General features: G+C 38.9%; 1 protein-coding gene across 2 annotated transcripts in view; it reads left to right on the top strand.

Annotated features, from left to right (window-relative positions):
- Positions 1 to 884: 884 nt before the first annotated feature.
- The window catches only part of SCML2 (Scm polycomb group protein like 2), a 71,550-nt gene continuing 47,341 nt past the window's right edge, over positions 885 to 25,093 (top strand). The window contains exons 1-6 of one of the 2 annotated variants that reach the window (XM_074323703.1): positions 898 to 988; positions 2,039 to 2,094; positions 15,603 to 15,648; positions 17,928 to 17,996; positions 22,846 to 22,916; positions 23,892 to 24,126. In XM_074323703.1, the coding sequence (XP_074179804.1) occupies positions 2,068 to 2,094; positions 15,603 to 15,648; positions 17,928 to 17,996; positions 22,846 to 22,916; positions 23,892 to 24,126 (448 nt within the window). In that variant the 5' untranslated portion in view covers positions 898 to 988; positions 2,039 to 2,067. Of the gene's footprint in view, positions 989 to 2,038; positions 2,095 to 15,602; positions 15,649 to 17,927; positions 17,997 to 22,845; positions 22,917 to 23,891; positions 24,127 to 25,093 lie in introns of both variants that reach the window. The other variant, XM_019755382.2, reaches the window with a different exon arrangement.

The raw sequence follows: 25,093 nt of genomic DNA, 5'->3' as shown, positions 1-25,093 counted from the left end.
CCTCACAGTGAGGGATGGGCTTGTCTCTGGTTTTCCATTGGCTAAGTTTTGTGCGGAGAGATACGTGGGTTGTTTTACGGCTATTTTTACGCCGCCCCCTCCTTTTAGATGAGACCTCCATGTTTTCAACAGCTCTCACCCGGATGAACGTGATCGAGGAGAGGAGTCGTGTGATCGACGAGAGGAGTCGCGTGATCGAGGAGAGGAGTCTCTGAAACCCACTCTTGAGGATGCTCTCCAGCACCTTGCAGCCAGTAAGCCCATTATTTTCTCCTTGGGTTAATCTAGTTTCCGTTATCTTAAGAGGAACAACTAAATTGAGAATGTGGAGTTGGAGAATGAGTGGCAAAAACCCTTTGGGTGGGTGGGGGGAAGCTGTTTTAAGGTATATGCTACAACCCTCGAAGGAGTGGCTTTGCTCAAGCTGCTCTAAGGAGCTGTTTTTGTCTTCTCATCAAACTTGCTTGAGTTTCTAGAGAAGCGCCTGCCTTTTCGGCGCGTGGCCAGGATGGGTGGTGGCCGAGACTCGAAGGCAATGGCTAAGGGGGTTGAATTCCTGGGATGGAACTTAACGCACACTCTGAGGGCGCAGTGAGGGCCCACCTCTGTCTTGGATGTAGGGGCTGCGACTGGCTTTTTTTTTTTTTTTTTTTTTTTGGCGGGAGGGCAGATAGTGAGAAGAGGATAAGGGAAAACTGCCAGTGGCTTTTCGGGGCTCGCCAGGTCTGATCGTCCGTTACTGCGCGCGCGGGTTTTCGGCTGGGCGGCCAGCTCGGGCGCTGCACGCGGCCGCGGTCAAAGGGCGTGCTCGCGGCAACCGCTGGGCACGCGGGCTGGTGAAGGTGGGGGCGGGGCGCCAGTGGCGGTTGCGGGGCATGCGCGGCTCAGTGCGCGGCTTCTCGAACATGGCGGCGGCGGTGTGAAGACCGGTGCTGGCTCGCGGGACAGAGTGACCAGTGTGACTGTATTTTCGCCAACGATCCCCAAGGTGTGTGGAGACTCCGGGCCCCGTGAGGACCAGAGAGGCCGAGCGGTGGCGTCTGGGCTCTGGCCGTTGTCCGCGGGCGGGCGGGCGGGTGGCCGGGAACCCTTCACGGCGCGTCCCGCGCGAGGAACGCCCCCTTACTGTCCCGCGGTGTCCGGCTTTAACTTGGCACTGCACCCCTGTCGCCCACCCTCAGTGGCCCCACCTCGGAGGCCAGAGCTCCCCTGCCCCACGTAGTGCCCTCAGCTTCTGTCGCCGCGGGGCCGCCCTCTCCTAGTCGCCCCTTGACCTGAAGCGCGGACAGCACCCTCCGGAGCATCCTCCCGCGGTGTGTGGGGCCGGGCCGGGGCCCCGGGGCGGCGCGGGTGGGTGGCGGGGCTTACAGTGCGTGGTCTGGGCTGAAACCCGCCCGGTTGCCTCTCACAGGGACTTGTGAAGTAACTTTTGGAGTTTGGGAGGGAAACTTCAGCTCTGAAGGATGCCCCCGTAGCTCGGGTACTGGTGCTAGGTGCCTGTCGGACTCGGAGCCGGGGGCTCTAGGCGGTTGGCAGGGGTGGGGGGAAGGGGTCGGGGGTGAGGGGCGGGAGTGGGGAGGGGCGGGAGTGGGGGGGCAAGGGGGAGCGCCATTAGCTTGTGCTAGGGGAGTAGCGGGGCGGTAGGGCGCGGCCCGCTCTGGTGCTGGTGGGGGGGGCCGGAGAGCGGGGTTCCTACTCTCCTGAGGAGCAGCCGCGTACTTTCGCGGCATGACGGGCTAGGGACCTTTGCTGCCTTCGTTTAGAGACAGCGTTCTCGCTTCTTTCACCTGGATAGTGGTTGTGCTGCATCCTAGTGTGAATCTACATAGCTTTAGGGCTGAACTGTAATTGGTCTCTCCGAAAATGTTTGGGCAGCACAACTATTTAGTTACAAGTTCCCATTTAAAACTATTGAGTTTTTTTAAAAGGTAAAAAAGGTTGTAAAACATTTGTCATTCATTAACGAAGTGTGATTACAGTTTGAAATCGGCGTCTATTTTGAAGAATTAAAAGATTAGCATTTATGATTTACTTGTAGGGTGACTTTGGGACATCTGTAGAAAGTGAATGGATCGGTTAGTGGGGGAAACGGAGGTAAGGAAAGTGAGTATTTCATTATGATCATAAGATTTACAGAATTATTGGAGATAGTATTTATCAATAACTGCTTGGGAATGTTCTTCAGTAATGACAATTTTGCCTTTCTTTTCCTTAATTACTCATTAAATACTGTATTTCCAGGGATGAATGTTCTTTCCTTCTGTGGTTTTGTATATTTAATGGGAGGAATGTGAAAATAAGCTTTTGGAAATGAGTCCAATTGGGATTTTGAGAAAGTGAGTTTATGAGCACTCACCTAATAATGGTTGTAGCTTTATCCATAGTCTTCAAAACAGTCTGTTAGAATGTTTTCAAAAACTTAAACACCATTTAAAATGGCTTCGAACTTTTTAAATAAATTTCATATATATCACACAACCATACAAGCTTCTTATAGGTGTATATCTGTTTTCCTCCAGAGAATAAGATTTGATTTGAAATTGATAATTTGGAAAAAAAAGATTAATGTGACTGAACTACATTATCTGTGAAGATGCTTTAAAGCTAATGATATAATGTGTATATCATTATATCATTGGAGTCAGTTTTTTTTTTATCATTTTAATCATTTATTTTTATCTTTTAAAAGTTTATTGGGGTGGCAATTGTTAGTAAAGTTACATAGGTTTTAGGTGTACAATTCTGTATTACATCATCTATAAATCCCATTGTGTGTTCACCACCCAGTCAGTTCTCCTTCACTCCGAGGGATCAAATACATGGTGATGGAAGGAGTTAGTTTTAAAGAGATGGTATCAGTTTTTCTCATGAAGCAGTTGGTCCGTCCTTTTGATTTATGCTTCAACCAACACATCTTTATTAAGTGCCTGTGCTGTCTGCAGTATGGAGTTCAGTTCAATGTACATTTATTCAGAGGCTTCTATGTATGCTGGTTTCTGGGTGTTTAAGGCTTCCTGTCAGTAGTTTATTCCTGAAAAGTTCAAGGTTATAGCTAAGAAAATCAGTATGAACGTAGAACAAGTCGTTTTATTTCAAGGGCAAATTCAGGGATTTTGCTCATAATTCTCTAAACAAAATTCTGGGTATAACTGAATATTCTGACTTGATATTAACTTTGTGCCTCTTTTGTTAGGATTATACTATATTTCCCTGAAAATAAGACCTAGCCGGACCATCAGCTCCAATGCGTCTTTTAGAGCAAAAATTAATATAAGACTGGGTCTTACATAATACAATGTAAGACCCGGTCTTATTTTACTATAATTAAGTAAAATAAGTTCTCAATTTTACTATAATTAAGTAAAAAATTAAATTTACTATTAATTTTTGCTCCAAGAGACGCATTGGAGCTGATGGTCTGGCTAGGTCTTATTTTCGGGGAAACGGTATAAAGCTATACATTTTTATGAAAGATTATTTTCTGCGTTGACCAGATAACACTGGGGGAAAATGAATGGTTGGTATAAGTTGAAATCAAAATGTGCTCTGGAGACTGGTTATTTTTAATGCTAAAAATCTTTGCTTCTATGACCAAGTAGTAAGGCTGTAACTAGATATTAACTCACTGATAAATTAGAGCACTTTCTTTGTTCAAAATGTTTGAGAAATTTCTCTGAGCTCAAAAATAACAAGTAAGGGTTATGATGGTCAGCTATAAGCCAGATGTGACTCTCATTTTCTTTTGGGTTTGTTCCTTTTTAGTTGCCTGCCTGTTCCTCCCAGATGCTTCCTATCACCCCTCTTCCTGCCCCTGTTCACTTTGCTGTTGGTGTTTGTTTCCACATCATTGAAATGGTCAGGGTAGTCCTGCGCTGCCTCAAGGAGAAATAATTGATGATAGTAAAGTGCCTTGAAAAGACCCAGTAAATACCAAGTTGCTTCAATGAAAATGATGTAGCTCCTTGTTCCATTTAAGTAAGATCCAAACCTCAGTTTTAGTTTGAGCTCTTGGGGAGTTGGTGGGGGGAGAGGGAGGAGGAGGGAAATTTCACTTGAGTATTTTACTGCCCCTCTCTTTGGGTTAATAGAAATGATTTTTAGCTTTAGGTACTGGAACACTGGCAGATGCAAGGGATACTCTGCTATTTGAGTTATTAGTCACCTCTATCCTTTTTTTTTTTCTTTCTTGCCAGGTTACCCTGTCTGTAACTTTCCCCCGCTTTATGCCAGCTCTGTTCTCATTCCAGTTGTGAATGGAAATCTGAGGTCATCTTCTCTATTAGCTCCTTTCCCTGGGAGTCTCATTGTCTCCTCATAGTCACATTTCTGGTTTTAGGATATACAAAATACGAACACAGTGAGCTCTGCCAGCCGTCATCAACGTTAGAGCCAGGAGGCTATGGTGTGAATATTGGTCTGGTATTGCCAGATGTTTTGTAGTTTGGAGTAAGCAAATCAAGCACTCCTAAGAATTTTAGGAACATTATTTTTTATTTATTTATTTATTTATTTTAAAATTTTATTTTATTAAATTTATTGGGGTGACAATTGTTAGTAAAATTACATAGATTTCAGGTGTACAATTCTGTATTACATCATCTATAAATCCCATTGTGTGTTCATCACCCAGAGTCAGTTCTGGGTGGAATCTGGGAAGCATCACCATATATTCGATCCCCCTTACCCTCATCTCCCACCCCCCACCCCCTGCCCCCCTTACCCTCTGGCAACCACTAAACTATTGTCTGTGTCTATGAGTTTCTGTTTCTCATTTGTTTGTCTTGTTCTTTTGTTGTTTTTGGTTTATATACCACATATCAGTGAAATCACATGGTTCTCTGCTTTTTCTGTCTGACTTGTTTCGCTCAGCATTACTCTCTCAAGATCCATCCATGTTGTCACAAATGTTCCTATATCATCTTTTCTCACTGCCGAATAGTATTCCATTGTGTATATATACCACAACTTCTTTATCCATTCATCTATCGAAGGACATTTTGGTTGTTTCCATGTCTGGGCCACCGTAAACAAAGCTGCAGTGAACATTGGAGCACACGTGTCTTTATCTCTAAATGTTTTCAGATTTTTTGGGTAGATACCCAGGAGAGGGATTGCTGGGTCATATGGCAATTCTATTCGTAATTCTTTGAGGAACCTCCACACTGCCTTCCATAACAGCTGCACCAGTCTGCATTCCCACCAACAGTGTATGAGGGTTCCTTTTTCTCCACAGCCTCTCCAACACTTGTTATTATTTGTCTTGTTGATGATAGCCATTCTGACTGGGGTGAGGTAATATCTCATTGTGGTTTTGATTTGCATTTCTCTGATGATTAGTGATGTTGAGCATTTTTTCATATGTCTATTTGCCATTTGTATGTCCTCTTTGGAGAAATGTCTCTTCAAGTCCTCTGCCCATTTTTCAATTGGGTTGTTTGTTTTTTTGTTGTTGAGTTGCATGAGTTCCTTGTATATTCTGGATACTAGCCCTTATCGGAGGCACTGTTTGCAAAAATCTTCTCCCATTCAGTTGGTGGCCTCTTTATTTTGTCAATGGTTTCTTTTGCTGTGCAGAAGCTTTTAAGTTTCATATAGTCCCATTCGTTTATTTTAGCTTTTACTTCCATTGCCTTTGGAGTCAAGTTCATAAAATGCTCTTTGAACCCAAGGTCCATAAGTTTAGTACCTATGTTTTCTTCTATGCAGTTTATTGTGTCAGGTCTTATGCTTAAGTCTTTGATCCATTTTGAATTAACTTTGGTACATGGTGACAAATAGCAGTCCAGTTTCATTCTTTTGCACGTGGCTATCCAATTCTCCCAGCACCATTTATTGAAGAGGCTGTCTTTGCTCCATTGTATGTTTTTAGCTTCTTTGTCAAAAATTATCTGTCCATATTTATGTGGTTTTATTTCTGGGTTCTCAATTCTATTCCATTGGTCTATGTGTCTGTTTTTCTGCCAATACCATGCTGTTTTGATTATTGTAGCCCTGTAGTACAAGCCAAAGTCAGGAAGTGTGATACCTCCATTATTGTTCTTTTTCCTTAAGATTGCTTTGGCTATTTGGGGTCTTTTGTGGTTCCAAACAAATCTGATGATTTTTTGTTCTATTTCTTTAAAATATGCCATTGGGATTTTGATGGGGATTGTATTGTATCTGTATATTGCTTTGGGTAATATGACCATTTTAACTATATTGATTCTTCCAATCCATGAGCACTGAATGTCTTTCCATTTCTTTGTGTCTTCTTCAATTTCTTTCAAAAATGTCTTATAGTTTTCAGCATGTAGGTCTTTCACATCCTTGGTTAAGTTTATTCCTAGGTATTTTATTCTTCTTGCTGCAATTGCAAAAGGAATTGTTTTTTGTATTTCTTTTTCTGAGATTTCATTGTTAGTATATAGGAAGGCAATGGACTTTTGTGCGTTGATTTTGTAGCCGGCAACTTTACTGTATTTGTTGATTGTTTCTAATAGCTTTTTGGTGGAGTCTTTAGGGTTTTCTATATATAGCATCATGTCATCTGCAAAGAGTGATAATTTAACTTCTTCATTCCCAATTTGGATGCCTTTTATTTCTTTCTCTTGCCTGATTGCTCTGGCAAGGACTTCCAACACTATGTTGAAAAGCGGAGGTGATAGGGGACATCCCTGTCGTGTAGGAACATTATTAATGTATGAAAATTACTACATAATCTCTTAGAATTTGAAGTAATTGTTGATTTCAGGAACCAAAAATGTGGAAATTTAAAAAATGGCAAATGTTGGTGATTTTGACAGAAAAAGTTCATCCTTCCTCAGCTTGAGGTCTTATTTATGATCCTTTTGTCTTGGGAACATAGATGAAAGAAACCACTGCTGTTTATCTTAGATTAAAATGGGTTGGTACAGTTTAGTGATAAGTTTCCCAGGCTCTAACTAGTTTGGGCTTTGGCTACTAAGCATAGAAATGCCTTTATTTCAGTGAAAACATCTTATTTTTAAAAAGAAAGCAGAGGTGGTGGTTTTTAAAGCTGGGTAAGTTGAGAAAATTTCAGAAACCATCCAGGATTTGATATGTGCATATGTTCTTTGGTTTTCATGAATAAGGCATTTTTGCTTATTTTGTTTTTATGTTTAATATAAGTGAACCTTTCTCATCTTAGAGGTAATAATACTAGTGATTTTTGTGCTAAGTGATTTTTACTAAACATCTCGAAACCTTTATTTTTCATTTTTTAAATTAAAGTTTATTGCGGTGACTATTGTTAGTAAAGTTACACAGATTTCAGGTGTACAATTCTGTATTACATCATTTATAAATCACATTGTGTGTTCACCACCCAGAGTCAGATCTTTCATTTTTGGGGCATGTAATGGAAAGGTTTTAATGTAAGAAGTAGGGATATCTTATTGTGTTAAAAGGGAAAGATTTGAGATTCCTATAAAGCAGTTTATATGATGGTGCTGTTCAATTTAATTTCATAGTCATATGACCTGGGCTAGATGAATTCCTTATTTAACCAAGGAGTTAAAAAAGAAGCTTTGTATGAGTAAAGAGCTGGAAAACATTTGGAAATAGAGAGCATTTGACTGCTTACTACTACTCGTGACCTGTGTTTATGGCTGTGGCTCTGCCCCTTCCTAAAGTTTATAGGAGCAAATTGTTGTAAGAGCGGAAAGAGAGTGCCCACCTTTTGTGGTAACATCCCATTGTAAACTTCAGAAGGGACAGATATATTGCAATTCTAGGGCATACCTTAGATGCTTTCTTTTCTTGGAAAAATTGGTGGGACTCTCTTTGCTTCTTCTCTTTAGACTACATATTTGATTTTTCTCGACCTCTGTTTCTCATAAGGATTAACCTGTGTTGAATTCCAGACATAAACAGCTTCATTTGCTTGGTATGTGCCCTGTAGCCTTGACATAGCCTTTTAAGTACATGTATTGACAAAGTTCTTTTTTTTTTTTTTAACATTTGGTTACTTTTCCCACCTTTCATCATTTTTAGCTGCTTTAAGATTTTGATTATATATTTAGTTTTAAGCAGTGAGTGAATCAAGTGTATTTTCCAGTTCTCTTGCCTTTGAATACAGTTGTGATCGTGCCCTTTGCTGTGAAACTGTTGTGTCATTTTTTTCTTTTGATAGATTTAAAGTATTATTTGGAGTATTTTTCAATATACTTTAAAGTTATTTGAAAAGTAATGGTCATCTTTATTTTTATTAACTTGGTAGATTTTCATAAATGTGTTCAAATTAAACACTTTGTCTTTGATGGTTACGGTATTAAAAGAAAATATAGTACTCAATAATGATAAATGCATATATACATTACTTGGTTTTAGACTAGAAATTCTGATTAGAAATTTTTTGTGTTGAGATTTTGAGAGGTTGCAGAAATATTTAAATGGGTAATTTACTGATACCTGCCTCATATATGAAGCATTGTCAGAGATGTTTAGTTTTCTGGTTACTTCAAATTGTGGTTTATTGCATGCTTTTCTATAGTCTGTTGTCTAGCAGGGATTGTTGTTGTCATCATTTCCATTATTTCTTGTAGAGCCGGTGTTAGAAACCATAAATCTAGACTGCTGTGATAATAGGAACAGGCTGTAACCTGACCCAGTTCTTTTGTCAAAATGTTGCATGGAGAGCTGCCTGTAGTAAATTGACATGCCCTGCTATTAACTCCAGTCCTCCGCAAATGTTGGTGGGCAACAGGTCTTTGGACAATTAGCCTGTGGCTGTGCTTTAAAACCTTAGGAATTTACAACTATGAACTGGGATTTTGGCAACCCTTGACTCGTCTTTCATTTATCTGTTTTCTGATATAACATACTTAACTGAACGCATAGGTTTCACATAAATTATTTTAAAGTTGCAAGTGATTATTTTAACTTGCAGGCTATAATTTTTTTAGATAACTTAAAAATTCTTAAAATAGTGTTTTTCTTGAGCTTGTTTTGACATAAAAAAAGACTAATTTCTAATTTGTTGGGGCAGACTTTATTAAGCATAATTAAAATTGTTCCTCTAGAAACTTTAAAATAGGAAGCAGAAGAAGAGGAGCACATTTTGGAGGGCAAAAAGAGTTTGATTTTAAAATACGTGGTGTTTGAGATGGTTGTGAAGCATTCAAACTGACATTCAATTGGCTGGACTAGAAATTTGGGAGAGAGACTGGGACTAGAGATGCTGATACAGGAGTCATCCATATAGCGATGTCGTGTCAGCCATGGACTAGAATGAAATTCTAGACTCTCAAACTTCTAGAATCTAGAGGAACAGACTGAGGGGCTGGTCCGGTGGCTCAGGAGGTTGGAGCTCCATGCTCCTAACTCCGAAGGCTGCCGGTTGGATTCCCACATGGGCCAGTGGGCTCTCAACCACAAGGTTGCCAGTTTGACTCCCGCAAAGGATGGTAGGCTGCGCCCCCTGCAACTAGCAACGGCAGCTGGACCTGGAGCTGAGCTGCGTCCTCCACGGCTGACACTGAAGGGACAACAACTTGACTTGGAGAAAGAGTCCTGGAAGTACATACTGTACCCCAATAAAGTCCTGTTCCCCTTCCCCAATAAAAAAAAATCTTTAGAGGAACAGACTGAGTGACTAGAGAAGATCAATGGCTAGGACAGAAGAAGGAAGTAGACACAGAGGGATAATAGAGGTGGGAAAATGAGGGAGTAACACATGCCTGAGGCTCAAAGAGGAGAGGTGCCCTGAATGAGGGGTGACCTATCACACGGGGCTCCTAAAATGTCAGAATGACTGAAATGCTGAAATGGGGTTTGATGGCCAGGAGGTAATTGGAGCCTTGGAAAGCAGTTATAGGAGAGGTGGGAAGGTAGAGACCAGGTTGTAGAAAGTGAGGTATCTCAGCATCTCTTTGCATTGTGGGTGTAACTGTTATTAGGTTGGTGAAAAAGTAATTGCTCTTTTTGCAGTTACTTTTAACGTTTTAAACCGCAGTTACTTTTGCACCGACCCAATATATTTATTACCGAAACTCTGGTCATCAGGAAAAAATTAGTCTGGTAAATATATAATATAGTTGAGAATCTTTTCTATACCAATAAAAATTTGATGTCTCAATTTAAGGTCATTTTATGCTTTCAAAAAATGTGGATTTTAATGGCTGCCAAATGGGAGATTCAGTGAACAAGTCTAATAATGAATGCTCAAGTTTGGACATTATCCCCACCTATGGGACTTCTGGCTGAGAAATGCGGCAACAAACCTTGCTGTTGGTGTGGGAACAAATTTATTTTTTTCAGCTTAACATCTGTATTTAGTTTCTTTATACTCTCAGGTTGAGATGCTATAATTCATCCATTTTATAACATCTGAAATGCAAGGTTCTGGGAGATTTCTTGCTTGTCAGACTTGTTTAGTTCTTGTCCATGTCACCCTTATTGACTCCTCAACTAGTAGTCTCTAATTAGAGACTCAAGGTATATTACCTCATCTTCAAAACAAAACAAAACCCCCGAACAAACAAATGAGTAAGGGAAGGGTTCTGTACTCTTAGAAGTACAGACTCATTAAATTGCTAAGTTGTCCTTTAAAACTGTCTTTCTCAAAAACACTGTAGAATTTTCTTCAGAACCAGATAAAGGCAATGGGAGTTTTAGGTTTAATAAGTCCACTCTTAATCACTGCCTACATTGTTTAGTCATGTTGAGAAAATGTTTTAAAACAGTGCAAGACTTTTCAAAGCATTTTTTGATCTATTATCAGCTCTGAATTCTATGGCAAGATGCAATCGACAAAATAAATGGTTTTGTAAGAAGATCTCAGACTATCTATGCTTGGTCAAAGCCTATTAGATACAACTACTTGATTTAGTGTAATTGTGGTCTTTTGGCAAAAAAATTTAAATGTCAGACACTATAAAATAGTGCTAACTTAATACCTTTTGGGGGGAAGCTTTTTTATATTTGAAATTTTTAAAAATGCAGTAGAGTTGCTCCTTATATCCATTTAGTTGAAGCACCTTCTCTTTATGCTGGCAAAAACAAAGCAAAGCTTTTAATTTTTTTCTCAACGAGATTTTCTCTCCCATGTAATATGGAGCCCAACTTTGGGGTTCTTATTTGAGTGTTAAAGCACTGAAGCAGTTCAAAGTAGTATGTTGAGAGTAATGTTAATCTTCTTCTGCAGTTTCCTCTGGGGCTTAACTTTGCACAGGCACTTATTGTCCAGTTTTCATTTTAGCTAAAAATGTTGGTTTTATGAATTTATAATATATGCAGAATTTCCCTTGAACATATATATGGAATTCAGAAAATGTGCATTTGAGTGGTTCAAATGTGTAATATATATGGATTTACATATGTGATTTTTAAAAATTGAAAGGATATACACCAGATGGTTAACAGCAGGTGTTCTTGTTTGATGGTGGGATGATAGGTGATTTTTCTTTTTACTTATCTGTATTCTAATTTTTTTTGAAGGGGGGAGTGATGAATGTGTAAAAAAGAAGGAAAAAATCGTTCTAGTTTCTAGGAGTTCACAAAGGTTATTTTGGTTCACAAATGGCCACAAGCTATTTTCAGTACTCACCTAAAGGAAATAATATATTCATGAGTATTTATATCTCAGAGTCAGCCAACACAGGGTGACATCAAGTTTCTTTTGGCTTTAGCTAGAATATGTAAGTTTTCTGATAATGCTGGTTAGTAGATGGCAGCTGCTTTCTTTGGTAATTATGTGTCAGGGCATTACAAATACACACACACACATTTTAAGAAAGGAAAACTATTAAAATTGTAATACTCAACATATACCAATAACAAAAGATGAATATAGGTCATGCTTGACTTCTGCAATTACAAGAGGTGCTCAAAGTGGTTACCATCAGCGTCCATACACTTCTGATGATGGCAAACTACTGCTTGAGCAACATGGACCCAAGTGTCCACTTGTATACATTTTTTTGGCATCCCTGGTATATCTGTGTGTGTGTGTGTGTGTGTGTGTGTGTGTGTGTGTGTAATTAATTTAAGAGGGAGTTAAAATTAGCATTTCTGTCTTTTTTTTAATTTTAATTTTGATTAAATGGGGTAACTGGTTTATAACATTATATAAATTTCAGGTGTACAACATTACATTACAATAGCTGTGTACTCAATTGTGTGCTCACCACCCAGAGTCTGGTTTCCTTCTGTTAACCATATATTTGAAGCATTTCTGTTTTCTTTTTTTTTTTAACTTTTATTTATTTAAGTGTGTTTTACCAGGACCCATCAGCTCCAAGTTAAGTAGTTGTTTCAGTCTAGTTGTGGAGGGCGCTGCTCACAGTGGCCCATGGGGGGATCGAACCAGTAACCTTGTTGTTAAGAGCACCGTGCTCTAACCTGAGCTAACAGGCTGCCCCGCATTTCTGTTTTCTTTAAACACCATTTTGGTCCATACTTTGAAAGAATAATTAAGTAATGCTCAGGAATCAAAGTAGGAACACAGTGTGATTTTACAACATGATGTTAAGTATTAATGCTAACACCCACTCATCTCAGGGAGTTTTTAATTAGGGCAGATGGGGTGGAATAGAAAACAGTCTTTGAGCTTCCACTTCTCCAAGATACTATGCTAGGTGCTCTACCTGTGCTATCTTATTTTAATTTTCATGACTACACTATGAAATGTAGTAGATGGTATTACATACACATGGGGCAAACCAAGCCTCAGATGAAGTAACTTGTGATGGCTTTAAGCCCTTGAAATAATATTTATATGTGATTGATATAGCTACCAGTAATCATCACAATATAAATTTTTTCTTGAAGAATGCATATGATTTGTTTAACTTACATGATAGACCAGCAAGGTATATATAGAGCTTCTTAATAATGTAACAGTATTTAGGGGTTATTTTTTAAAAAATAGGGCACTTACCCCCTCATGAAAATAACTTTCTCTGATTAATACATACCATTGTAAAGAATTCCAATAATACATAAAAGTAGAAGGAAGAAAATAAAGGTCACCTAAAATCTCATCACGCTGTAATGCAAAAAAGGAGGATCACCATCTGTGTGATTTTTAAAAATCAAGTTTAAAAATCCCTCAAGTTTTTTGGACTAAATCCCTTTGCATAGTAATGGGACTTATTTTAATGTAACTCACAAATTCGTTGATTGATTGTAACTCACAACTTTTTGTTCTCTGATTAGAGTTGGTAAGTGCCTTCACTCCCTCCCTGGAATTTCCCTTTGCTATCTGCCTCAATTCAGCACCCTCTCTATATTTCACTTTGTCTTTTTCTGTAGCCACTAGGCTATAGTCTTTAATTGACAGCATCCTAGCAGTGGTGTTGAATATTCAGTCCATTTGAATATTCCAGTCTGACTTTCAGAAGAGAGGTCTGGGAAGGGGAGGTAGAGAAACTGTAGAGGGAGATGAGAACCCAGAAGGAACCTTAGCACCTCCAGCATTTCATAATCAAGTAGAGGAGGCAGGAACGTCTGTTAGTCTCTGCTCATTTTGTGTCTTCAGCCTGAAACCTCTGTCTTCCCTGCTCATTGAAATGCTCATCTTTAAAGGACCAGCGCAAGTGCCACTTCCTTTGAGAAGCCTTCTTTTACATTCCCAGTTAATTGCACCTTCTATCTTTCCACAGAATACCACTTTTACCTCTTTTAATAAAGCCTGTATTTTATTCTGTTTTGTTTGAGAATTGTTTGTTAAAATCCTCTCCAACTAGATTTCCATCTCTTTTGTAGTAGATAGTGAATCTTCTGTCCACATAGCACCAAGCACATAACAAGAATTTCATAAATATTTGTTTAATAAATGACTAGATCATAGCCGGAAACAGATGATAGTAATGAAGAAAGGCTTCAAGAAGGAGGTTGCATTTCTGTTAGGCCTTAAAGGTTGTATAGGATTTCAAGAAGCAGAAGAGGAGGAAAGGGTATCTCATGTAGATAAAACGCAGGTTAGCGATTGGCAGTAGTTGTCAGGTGACTTTGAAATTGTGAGGGACTTTAAATATGCCCCGCAGAAGATTTGTTTGTTCAATTTAATAGTCAATGAAATTATTGAGGCAGGAAGGTAATTTGGGCAGAAAACAACTCAGACCATATCTGACACTGTGTTGGGTAGGTCGGGGTGAGGAAAGACCCTTGTGAGGTGAGTTGTGGTGAGATGAGTTAGGTGGCTATGGTATTAGACCAGGTGGGAGCTAATGTGGGTGTAAACTAGTGGCGAGGGAAAGGGAAATGAGACAGTGCATGTTGGCCACTGATTGAATGTGTGAGTGAAAGAAGAGAACCTCACACATTCAGTCATACCTGTGGTTTTAAGGCCAAGTACCTGGAAAAGTAGTAGTGGTGTTAGTAGGAGAAACAAAAATGTCAGAAGGAGCAAAAATGAAGAAGGTGATGCTTGAGTTTAAGTTTGTTGAATCAGAAGTGTGGAAGGTGTTTGGGGTGGCTTAACAAATGTATTCTCCATAGGCTTCTTTTAAATAAATAACAAATTATCTTGTTATATACATCATGTTCTGACCATCGGCACACAGAGTAATAGTAGGTAGATATGCTTATGTCATATTAAGTATTTCCGTGTACGTACCTCTTTTATAGCACTCACATTATGTTTTGTTCATATTCCTATTTCTGACTAGACAGAGCTACTGGAGGGCAAGGACAGTGTATTATTTATCTTTGTTGTAGAGTACATGCCATATTGAAGGCATGCAGGAAAAGTTTGAATGAATTAGTGGCTCAAACTACACAGGCCTTCCAACAAGTAATTGTCTCTTTAGACTTGCCCTTTTGCAGTTCTTACACGTTTCACCAACACAGTCATGATTCTTCCACCTCTTGGTAAAATGGGCTTGAGTGGGCTTTTGGAGTAGGCCTCAGTTTGAATCCCAACTCTACCAACTTATCATCTGCTCTTTTTTATTTAGCCATAAAATTCACCCTTTTAAAGTGCACAATTTAGTGGTTTTTAGTGTATTTTCAAGGTTGTGCATCCATTACCATTATCTAATTCCAGAACATTTTTATCACCTCAAAAAAGACACCTCTGGGGCGGCCGGATGGCTCAGTTGTTTAGAGTGCGAGTTCTGAACAGCAGGATTGCCAGTTAGATTCCCACATGGGCCGGTGAGCTGCACCCTCCACAACTAGATTGAAGACAATGAGTTGCTGCTGAGCTGCCGGAGGGGCAGCCAGATGGCTCAGTTGGTTAGAGCGTGAGCTCTCAACAACAAGGTTGTTGGTTCAATTCCTGCATGGGATGGTGGGCTGCGCCCCCTGCAACTAAGATTGAAAATGGCGACTGGACTTGGAGCTGAGCTGCGTCCCCCACCACTAGATTGAAGGACAACGACTTGACTTGGAGCTGATGGGCCCTGGAGAAACACACTGTTCCCAATAAAAAGTTAAAAGAAAAAGAAAAAGAAATCTCTTACCCATACCCATTAGCAGTCACTCCCCAATCCTTCTTCCCTTAGCCCTTAGCAATTACTAAAACATATCATTTTTATTTAAGGGAAAGAGATTAAGCGATAAGGGAAAACGATCTATCTCTATAACTAATTTCTAATAATGTCACCCTTTAGAAATATATTGTGCTGAAAGGAGGCATTAATTGATCTTTCTCTTTGCAGGAAGGAACACCAGAAGGGGATAACATGGGGCGAACAGTGAGCGAAGGTAAGGGTTACTTGTCTAAAGATGATAATATTTTTATTCATTTGGAGTGAGTATCTTTTGGTGGACTGAACTTTTGAAGAAGACTTTTTAAAAATAAAAGTTATAGGAGGTGTTAGGTGATTAGATCTGGAATTTTAGAACTGAATAGCTGTTATTAAAGGTGATCTTGTCTTCCCTTCCTAGTTTTATAAATGAGAAAACTGACACTGAGGGAGGTTAAGTGAACGCGTTGTACAACAATCTGTGACAACACCAAAATCCGAATCCAAACCTTCTAGTTGTAATATGAGTGATTAAAAAATGCTTCATCCTGTCTTGCTCTAGTGAGAAAGCTGCTTACTGTCCTGTGAATATGCCACACTCATTTGCACTGTTTTGAATTGTGTTTTCTTTCCCATAGTACATACTTCGCAACTTTGCTGCCTTAAATCCTGTTCTTCAAGACCCAGTTCAAGTCCTGTGTCTTCTCATGACTTTTTCTCTGGCTGAATACTGAATGTTGTTCTCTGCTCTTCCCAGTTTTGTCAAGTATATTAGTTTAATGTAGTCTGTGTAACTATATTCTTAGCTTCTCTAGAGCAGGAACCGTGCCTTCACAGTTTTACTTTCTTTCCTATTAGGAAATCTTACTGTAGAACTATTTAGTAAATATAAAGATGTACTTTCTTTGTATTAGCCAAATATTTAAACAGAAAGCAGCCCACATACCTGCTCAGGTGTTCACGTATCTTGAAGAGTCACTCAATCATCCAGAAAGTAGATCTGTTACCTTAAATGCTACACCCGGCATCACTCATAGATCCTTCTTTAAGAAGCTTGTCACTTGACAATTAATTCAAGCATTGATAAGGGTAAAAAAGCAATAGATGGAAACATCTCAAGTATGGTTGAATCCATGAGTTCATAATGATACTGAAAAACAAAACTTATTGGTGATCTGTGGAGAATACTAGGGGTCCAACTCATTATTTTGAAAACTAGAAAATAAAGAAAAAGAATAAAGTGTTGATTGCGACTTCTCTGTGTGATCTGTAGTACCTCAGGGTAACTGGTTGAAGAGTGGAGGTTTCTCTCTAGAAGTTTTCTGGCTAATAAAGATAGGATGATAAAATTAGAATTGTAACCATTTCTCTATTTTGTAACCACTAACGGACAAATGGATCTAGGCAATAGCCATCTGTGGCTGCTCATATCACACCCAAAGAAGAGAACTAGATATTAGGAGCCTCCTATGAGAAGTAAACAAAACCACCTATGAAGTCATCTTCTGTTCTCCCCCGCCAAAAGCCAAATCTGAATCTTATTAAGTTCTTGAACAAAATACCAGTGTCAATATAGAGAAAATATAAAGACCAGAAGAACCCATGAGGAGGCAGTCAGCAAAATCCAGATTGGAAAACTCTAAATTGGTATCACCAGCAAAAGTATTGCTAGTGGAAGGGAGGAAAAGAAATGACAAGGAAGAGCCTATAGATCAGAAGACTTATGAGATAGATCAACCATTGCTATGTATAGACTTAACTGGGTCCTGATTCAAACAGACACACTTAAAATAATTAAGACAATTGGGGAACTATGAACACTGACTGCTTATTTGGTGATATTAAGGAATTATGGTTAATTTTTTTCCAGCATAATAGTATTACAATTAATTTTTTAGAAAATGAGCTAAGAGATATGTAGTGTAATATATGTGGATGAAATAATATAATATCTTAGATTTGGTGAAGCCACAGGTCCAGCATTGTTTGAGCTCCTCAGCTTGGCACAGAAAAAAACCCTGCCTAGTCCATTGCATTACATTATATTCTAGATTCCTTGTTGTATTTTAAGCTCTCAAAAGCATGCACTTTATTTCTAGGGCACATTAATTTGAATATTGTAGGATCAAGTCAGCTTGTTTTGGTTTATTTATTCACTCATCTAACAAATGCTTGAGGGTGTTATTTCATGCCAGGTCCTGTTCTAGGCACTGAGGATACAGTGAACAAAACAGACAAAGTGAAATAAATAAATTCCTGCCTTTTTGGAGCTTACATTTGAGTGGAGTGAGACATACAATAAACAAAATAAATGAATAAATTATAAGGTGCATATTATTTAAAAAAGAAGTCCTATTCAGAAAATGAGAATATTAATTATAAAATTAAAACTGGCTCCTATCCGAAAATAATTCTAGTTTATAGTTTTTTAAGTACTCTTTCGGACTACTGCTATGGCCTTCCAGTATTGCTCACGATTCATTGTCATTCTCTCTCTCTCTCTCTCTCTCTCTCTAGGCTCAATGGATGCCGAGAAGGAGAATGAAGAGAAAACTCCTCAATCAGGCACATCTTCTGTGCAAAATGGTAGGTTTTACAGTAGTTCAATTCAATGTATTTTTCTTCTTCACTCAGTGTTAATATGAACTCATTGCTTTTTGTATAGTCTGTGTACAGTAAACTCCTGTAAGTATAAAATCTAAGCAATAAGAAAGGTCAAAAAGTATTTTATTTTGAAAATTTTAGTTTCGTTTTAGAGATAAATTGGTATGGGATTAAATAAGATAACCATGTGTTTCAATGCAAATTTTGCCAAGTTAAAGATATCTAGTTATTAATAACCATGTATTACCAATTTAAAATGATTATTAAAAACCCTTCTTCTAACATTAGAGTCAATGTGAAAGTCCTGTTTTGATGATTTGAAAGACAGTTCAATGGATAAAAGCTTAGGCATTGGGAGGTCTGGCAGACCTGTTCTAGAATCCTGGCCTCATTCATTACTAGCCTTCTGACTGTGGGCAAATTACTCAACATTCTTAGTCTCTTCTTCTGTGGAGCACAGGGATAATGCTATTTACCTCATGGGATTATTGGAAATTTAAATAAAGAAAATGTAAAGCACCTAATATAATTCCTAGGCACATCATAAATGGTCAGTAAATGTTAATTTAACAATGAGTTATTAATTCATGTTTTAAGTTCCTTATTGTGAACAATATATGTATAATACTGAATCAGAAACTCAGGCGATAGAATCTGACCTGTTGTACCTGCTCTTAAGGAAAATAAGTCATACGTACACAAAAAAACTGAATAAAAAAGTACTGTAGCAAACCTACTGTACTTACCAGAGGTTTCAGGCAAACCTGTTGTCGCTTGTCTTTTTGTTGTACTTGTCCTGCCAGCCCCACTCTTGGAGTAGTTTACACAAAGCTTTCTGTTCCTACAGGAAGGTAATTGCCATGGAATCATTCTATCTCACTGCTGGGCCCTCAGTGCTTCCATATTTTTCCCATTGGCCTTATTTGTTCTTCAGCTCTTTCCTCCAGCCTCTAAAACCCTCCAAGGAAATGGATGCCATTAGGTTAAAATGTTCTTCTTCATCCCTACAAATTTCTCTCTGTTGTTTTTTTAATATAACAGTTTTGTTGAGATATAATTCACACCATACAATCCACTCATGTAAAGTACACAATTCAGTATTTCTCAGTATATTCACAGAGTTGTGCAACCATCACCACAATCAATTTTAGAACATTTTATTAATCACCCTAAAAAATCCTGTACCCAGTTAACAGTCACTACTTATTTTCTTCCAGTGTCTCTGCCTTTCACCAGCTCTAGGCAACCAACCACTGAATATCTACTTTTTGTCTCTAGATTTGCCTATTCTGAAAATTTCATAAAAGTAAAAAAATCTAAAACATATAAAATATATATATTCTTAAAGGTTGAAAATAGTAACTTTTCAAAATTCTCCAACTTTTGATTTAAAAAATGAGACTACTTAATCAAATTGACAGACATTTGCAGATATTTCTTAAGGTCCTGATCTTAACATCTCATCTTAGAAATCAGTGAATGACTGCTAGAAGGTAAGCTCCAAGAGAACCAGGATTTTTGTCTTATTTTAGTCACTGCTGCTTCTCCAGGACCTAGGACAGTGCCTGGCACATACCGGTGACTTTCTATGGAATACAGCGATGAGTAAGACAAATATGGTTCCTGCCCTCTTTGAGTTTAGGAGGCAAGACAGACATTAAACAAATGCCCAACTGCAGTTGTGATGCATGCTATGAAGTAGTGAGTGCTATGACCATTCCGCTGAGAAGCTTCCAGCTCTAGATATTTTGCCTATCTTTTTTACATCAACTCTGAATGCATGCGTCACACTGGTGGAAGACATTATGATTCTATTTACTCTGGAGAAGACCAGGGAGCTCATATAAATTATGTTCAGTTTGCCAAAAGGTGTTTGGACAAATAATGGACTAGAATAGAATACAAGGCAAACAAGAAGGGACCATGGACATGTGCAAATAACAATCAGATCGCAAGGTTATGTATGTACACCTACCTCATGAACAAACCTATCAGTTCCCAGGCTTCTTTTCTGAGCGAGCATAACTGCCTGCTCCCCCCACCCCCGTCTGTCAGTGAGGATAAGATGCAGAGGCAGACTGGGATCTCAGGCTTGGCTAAGACCTTCTGACTATTTTGGCTCCCGGTCAGGAATTCTAGCTGTGGTATTGTAGATGTGTCACATCTAAATTAGTAAAGCCTGTTGCTATGCATATTTCTCCTATGGTATTGGTAGGGTCTCGGCACAGGGACAGCCAAGCTAAACAGTTTTATGGGCTAAAATTTTGCCTTATGAATAACATAATTAAGGCCTCAATGGTTAAATCCTACATATGGGTTATTAGCTAGCAATGTAATAGAAAATGATCATATTATAGCACACTGATACAAAGGATTTGTTAGCTTAAATTATAGTCCATTCAGACATGAATGGTGATAGATTATTTTAAAAACTGTGTTAGAGAGATGCATTAAGTATTTTCCAATGTCATTGAAAAATTTTACAAATGTAACTGGTTTATGGAAGAAGCTTAGTTCTTTGAGGTATAATTGTGAAATGGTTTTAGTTTCCAATTCATTATTTCCAACTTACACTCTCTTCTTCCTGGGATGTCAGCACCTTAATGACATCCTAGCTTTGCCCCCTATTCATGTTTTGTTTTGTTGGTTTTAAAAATGCTCTCCAACACCATATGGTAGTCGAGCTTCAGTTAGAATCTTAGGTCTCCTAATTGTTAGGTTAGTGCTTAGGAGGTCACTGAAATATACTGGTCAGTTTAATTTTGGAGCCATGGGTCTCAGTTTTCACGTCTGAGAAAGCTATCAAGTATTCATAAATTTAGGCACAACTATGATATTAGTTTTATAATAACACATACTATTTATTGAGTGACTTACGTGTATGCTACTTCACTTAATTCTCAAAATACCTTATACCATATTCATTATGTTCCCCATTTTATAGAAGAAAGAACTGAGGCTGAGAAAGTGAAATGACTTGCCTCGGGGTCACATAGCTAGTAAAAGGCAGAGCCAGACTGGAAGAAGGCAGGTTCAATTCCAGAGCCCATATTCTTGACATTCTGCTGTGTGCCTTTCAGCAGTGTGGTAGTACTTGCTTCACATCATCTGGAAGCAGATTTAAACACAGTGTGTTTTTTTAATGGGACAGTCTCTTAGATTTATTGTTAAGTTAAAAAAAGCAGGGTGTAAAATGTTGTATATGACATGCTTAATACCATTCATAACATGTGGACATGCATATAAATGCACGCACACATGTATTGGTGGTATGCTGAAGCTGGTTTATACCAGCTTGGAGAGCTGATTGTGTGCATCTCTTCCCAACTTTGTGGTTGGTGACTTCACCTTGGGACCTTGCAGTCAGATATAGTGCTGTTATTTACATCACAGAAATCTGTAAGCACTACGACGAGTCAGGCTTTTTGGTTGTTTGTGTTTTCTGAAAAGCTGGTTAAACATATATCAGCACTTTGTGTGTGTGTATATGTGTTTAAGTATGTTATATCCTTTAAAGGATATATAAGAGGCCAGTAACGTAGATTCCCCCAGAAAGGGGAACTGTTAAAACCAATATTTTTATCGTGAGGAATTTAGAGGATAGAAAAACTTCATGGTTGATGAGAATTAAACTTTGTATGAATTAACAGTACCTTTAATACAGCTATCACGTTTTCTGTCAGTGTCTTTGGCATCTGACTGGCACAGTGAATTGAAGTGTTCAAGCCAGGCAGAGGACACTGCTTTCTGACCTCCTCTAGCATTATCATGTATCGTGAAGACTGAGTAAGAGAAGGGACAGCAAGAATTTGTAGAAAATGTAGATCATTCAAATAATCTATATCAATGACTGTACCAATAACTGGTTTAGTGCTTTGTTCTGCCACCATATTCTTGACACCTGGATGGAGATTTACTAGTCAATTGAGAAACAATGCTGGTTCTCAGATTTTTTTCTTTCCATAAAGCATTGCAGGGGTAAAATTCTGTTAGACCACACCTAAACACCTTTAGCTCCCTATGAAAAACAATGCACCTTCACATTAATGGGATAAAATGGTAAAAACACACGTTTTGAGTAAATTTATATTAGAGACAGATGAGTAGAATTTGCTGTTACTCTATAAAAAAAATCCTTTAGGTGTTTCTAGAATCTACATTTTTAGAATTACTGTGCTATAGTTCTTATTACATGTAAGAGCTGACTTATAATTTATATAAGCCATTATTATCAGGAAATGGTCTTCATTTTTTATTTTTATACTGGTAATCAAATGTAGATCAGGAAGTTTGAATCTGCTCTTTAGGAAGTATTTTTTTTTAATTTTTTTTTTTTAAATCGGGGAATATTGGGGGAACAGTGTGTTTCTCCAGGGCCCATCAGCTCCGAGTCAAGTCGTTGTCTTTCATTCTAGTTGTGGAAGGCACAGCTCAGCTCTAAGTCCAGTCGCCGTTTTCAATCTTAGTTGCAGGGGGCGCAGCCCACCATCCTCTGTGGTAATTGAACCGGCAACCTTGTTGTTGAGAGCTTACACTCTAACCAGCTGAGCCATCTGTCCACTGCTCCGCAAGCTCAGTGGCAGCTCGTTGTTTTCAATCTAGTTGTGGAGGGCGCAGCTCACTGGCCCATGTGGGAATCGAACTGGCAACCCTGTTGTTCAGAGCTCGCGCTCTAACCAACTGAGCCATCCGGCCGCCCCTAGGAAGTGTTTTTTAAGAGAGATTTGGAGCTAAAACCCATTTCATTCCTGAAAGTTAGTATACATGTTATAAATACTAAAAAACAAAACAAAACAAAGCAAAACCCTATTTTGTATATATTTTTTTCCAGATGATTTCCAATGGACCAGTTACTTGCAAGAGACTGATTCTGTATGTGCTCCTTCAGAGTGTTTCAGACAGGTATGTCAAAATTCTGTAGATGTTGTATATATTAATGTAAGCTATTAACTTGTTGAAGAGTGTGTGATTTTTAGGTTTAGCTAATGTGAGGAGGTAGTGGTATGGTGGTAGTGCCATTTAAGAGCCGGGTGGTCTCTATGCATTTATTCATTAAGAATTTACTCAATGTCAAGTATACTAAGTCCTTATGACTGCCCATCTGGAGGGAAAGAGAGACATGTAAATAATTATGAGAAGTGTGGTAACTTTATACTGCAAGGCTCACAGACGAGGTGCTGTTGAGCTGGTTGGAATGAGAGGAAGGATGTTCTAGGTAGAGAGAACATCCAAAACAAAGGCACATGGGTGTAAAAGAACCGGGTATTGAGGGACGGCACAGAATGGCTGGAGCACAAAGTGGGTGGAGGCAGTAGTGTGGGAGTGCGGTGAAAGGTTTGGGGGCTTTTATGCTGTGCTGAGCACTGGGGCTTGATTTTAGGCAGCGGTGAGCGGCCAGCTGGTTTATTTTAAGGGGAGTGCCCTAATCAGGTTCTTATTTCACAAAGCCACTCTGTGCATTTTAGAGGCTGTATTTGGGTTGCCTGGAAGTGGGCAAATGAGTAAGACCAGCAGTGGGCAGTGTTTTTGTGCTGTAGGCCAAGCCAAGGAGAGGTTTTAGAGATCTTTTTCTTGACCCTTGTAGTTCTTAACTTTTGCTCACCATTTGCTGTGACTGTTACTTAAAATGCTCCTCAAGTATTCTGGTAACATAACTGACCATTTGTTTTTCTTATAGTTGATGCATTTTAACAAAATTGTATTTTGTGTGTGTGTGTGTGTGTGCGCGCGCGTGCGTGCGCGCACAGAGCCAAAACAATATATACACATTTTAAGAAAGGAAAAAACTGTATTAAAATTGTAATACTCAATATATACTGATAACGAAAGATGAATACAAGTCATGTGTATACATTTTTTGGCACCCCCAATATATAGTCCGAGATTCCACCATCTAATGACTTCAAAGTTGGTATGAAATTGGAAGCCCGTGACCCTCGCAATATATCTTCAGTATGTGTCGCGACGATAATTGGAATTACTGGTGCCAGGCTGCGTTTACGCCTGGATGGCAGTGATAACAAAAATGATTTCTGGAGACTTGTCGATTCTAAAGACATACAGCCTATTGGGACATGTGAAAAGGAAGGGGACTTACTTCAGCCTCCACTGGGTAAGGATAAACAGTTTTTAAAATAACATTCTTACCAATGTAATATTCAGTAGAAATAGTTTTAAGTAGCCTTTTAAGAATCTCTTCTCCTAGGCATTCTTGCAAATAGATGTTCAGGTGGTTACTGTGAAGAATGTATGAGAGAGGAACTCACCAGTACCATATGTTCAAGTTTCACTTATGTACACATTTGGCGTATGTGTGCTCATGGTTCTCTGCTCCAGAGCAAGACTCATGCTATCTTCAAACGTGGTTACAAAAGCAGCTCTACCGGATTACACATGCAGATTCAGAAACCCTTCTGGGGGAGAAGTTTGTACCATTTGATATAAGTCACTGCCTCCCTCAGTACGTTCACAGAGCCATTCAGCATTTTTGGTATGGGGGTGAGCACTGGATATAATTCCACATCCAGACTCGTTTCAAACTTGGGAATTGCATTTCATCTATAGTGGGAAGGAATCATAGTGAGAGGGTTAGGAGTCATAAGTGTATAGCTTACAAATGAATACACCTGAATAACCACCACCCAAATCGAGAATGAGAACATTATCAGCACCTAGGGTTTCCGGGTGGGAATTCTCGCCTGTTCTCAGGAATTTGTTTCGCTTTCCTGTTCCCGAATCCCGAGGTGTAAACTGTTTTCTGTTCTCCACGATGAATCGTTTCCACAAAGTGATGGCCAATACTACCAACCACCTGGGTTCAAGGAGCCGATTTTCCCTATTTCCCGACCATCTATTCTCAGGATTATGGAACGGGAAAGTGAAAAAAATTCACGAGAATGTGTGGGAATTCCCGCCCAGAAACCCTGTCAGCACCCCAGAAGCCCTACTCCTGCTGATCCCCCAGTCATAACCTCCTCCTCCCCAAAGGTAACCACTGCCCAGATTTCCTAACATCATATATTTTATTTGTGTTTGAATTTTTATATGCACTTTCATTAATTTTTTAGCCTTTTAATCTT

The sequence above is a fragment of the Rhinolophus sinicus genome, chromosome X (genome assembly GCF_036562045.2).
Source record: "Rhinolophus sinicus isolate RSC01 chromosome X, ASM3656204v1, whole genome shotgun sequence".
NCBI classification, from domain to species: domain Eukaryota; kingdom Metazoa; phylum Chordata; class Mammalia; order Chiroptera; family Rhinolophidae; genus Rhinolophus; species Rhinolophus sinicus.
This window is presented reverse-complemented; position numbering and strand designations above follow the sequence as displayed.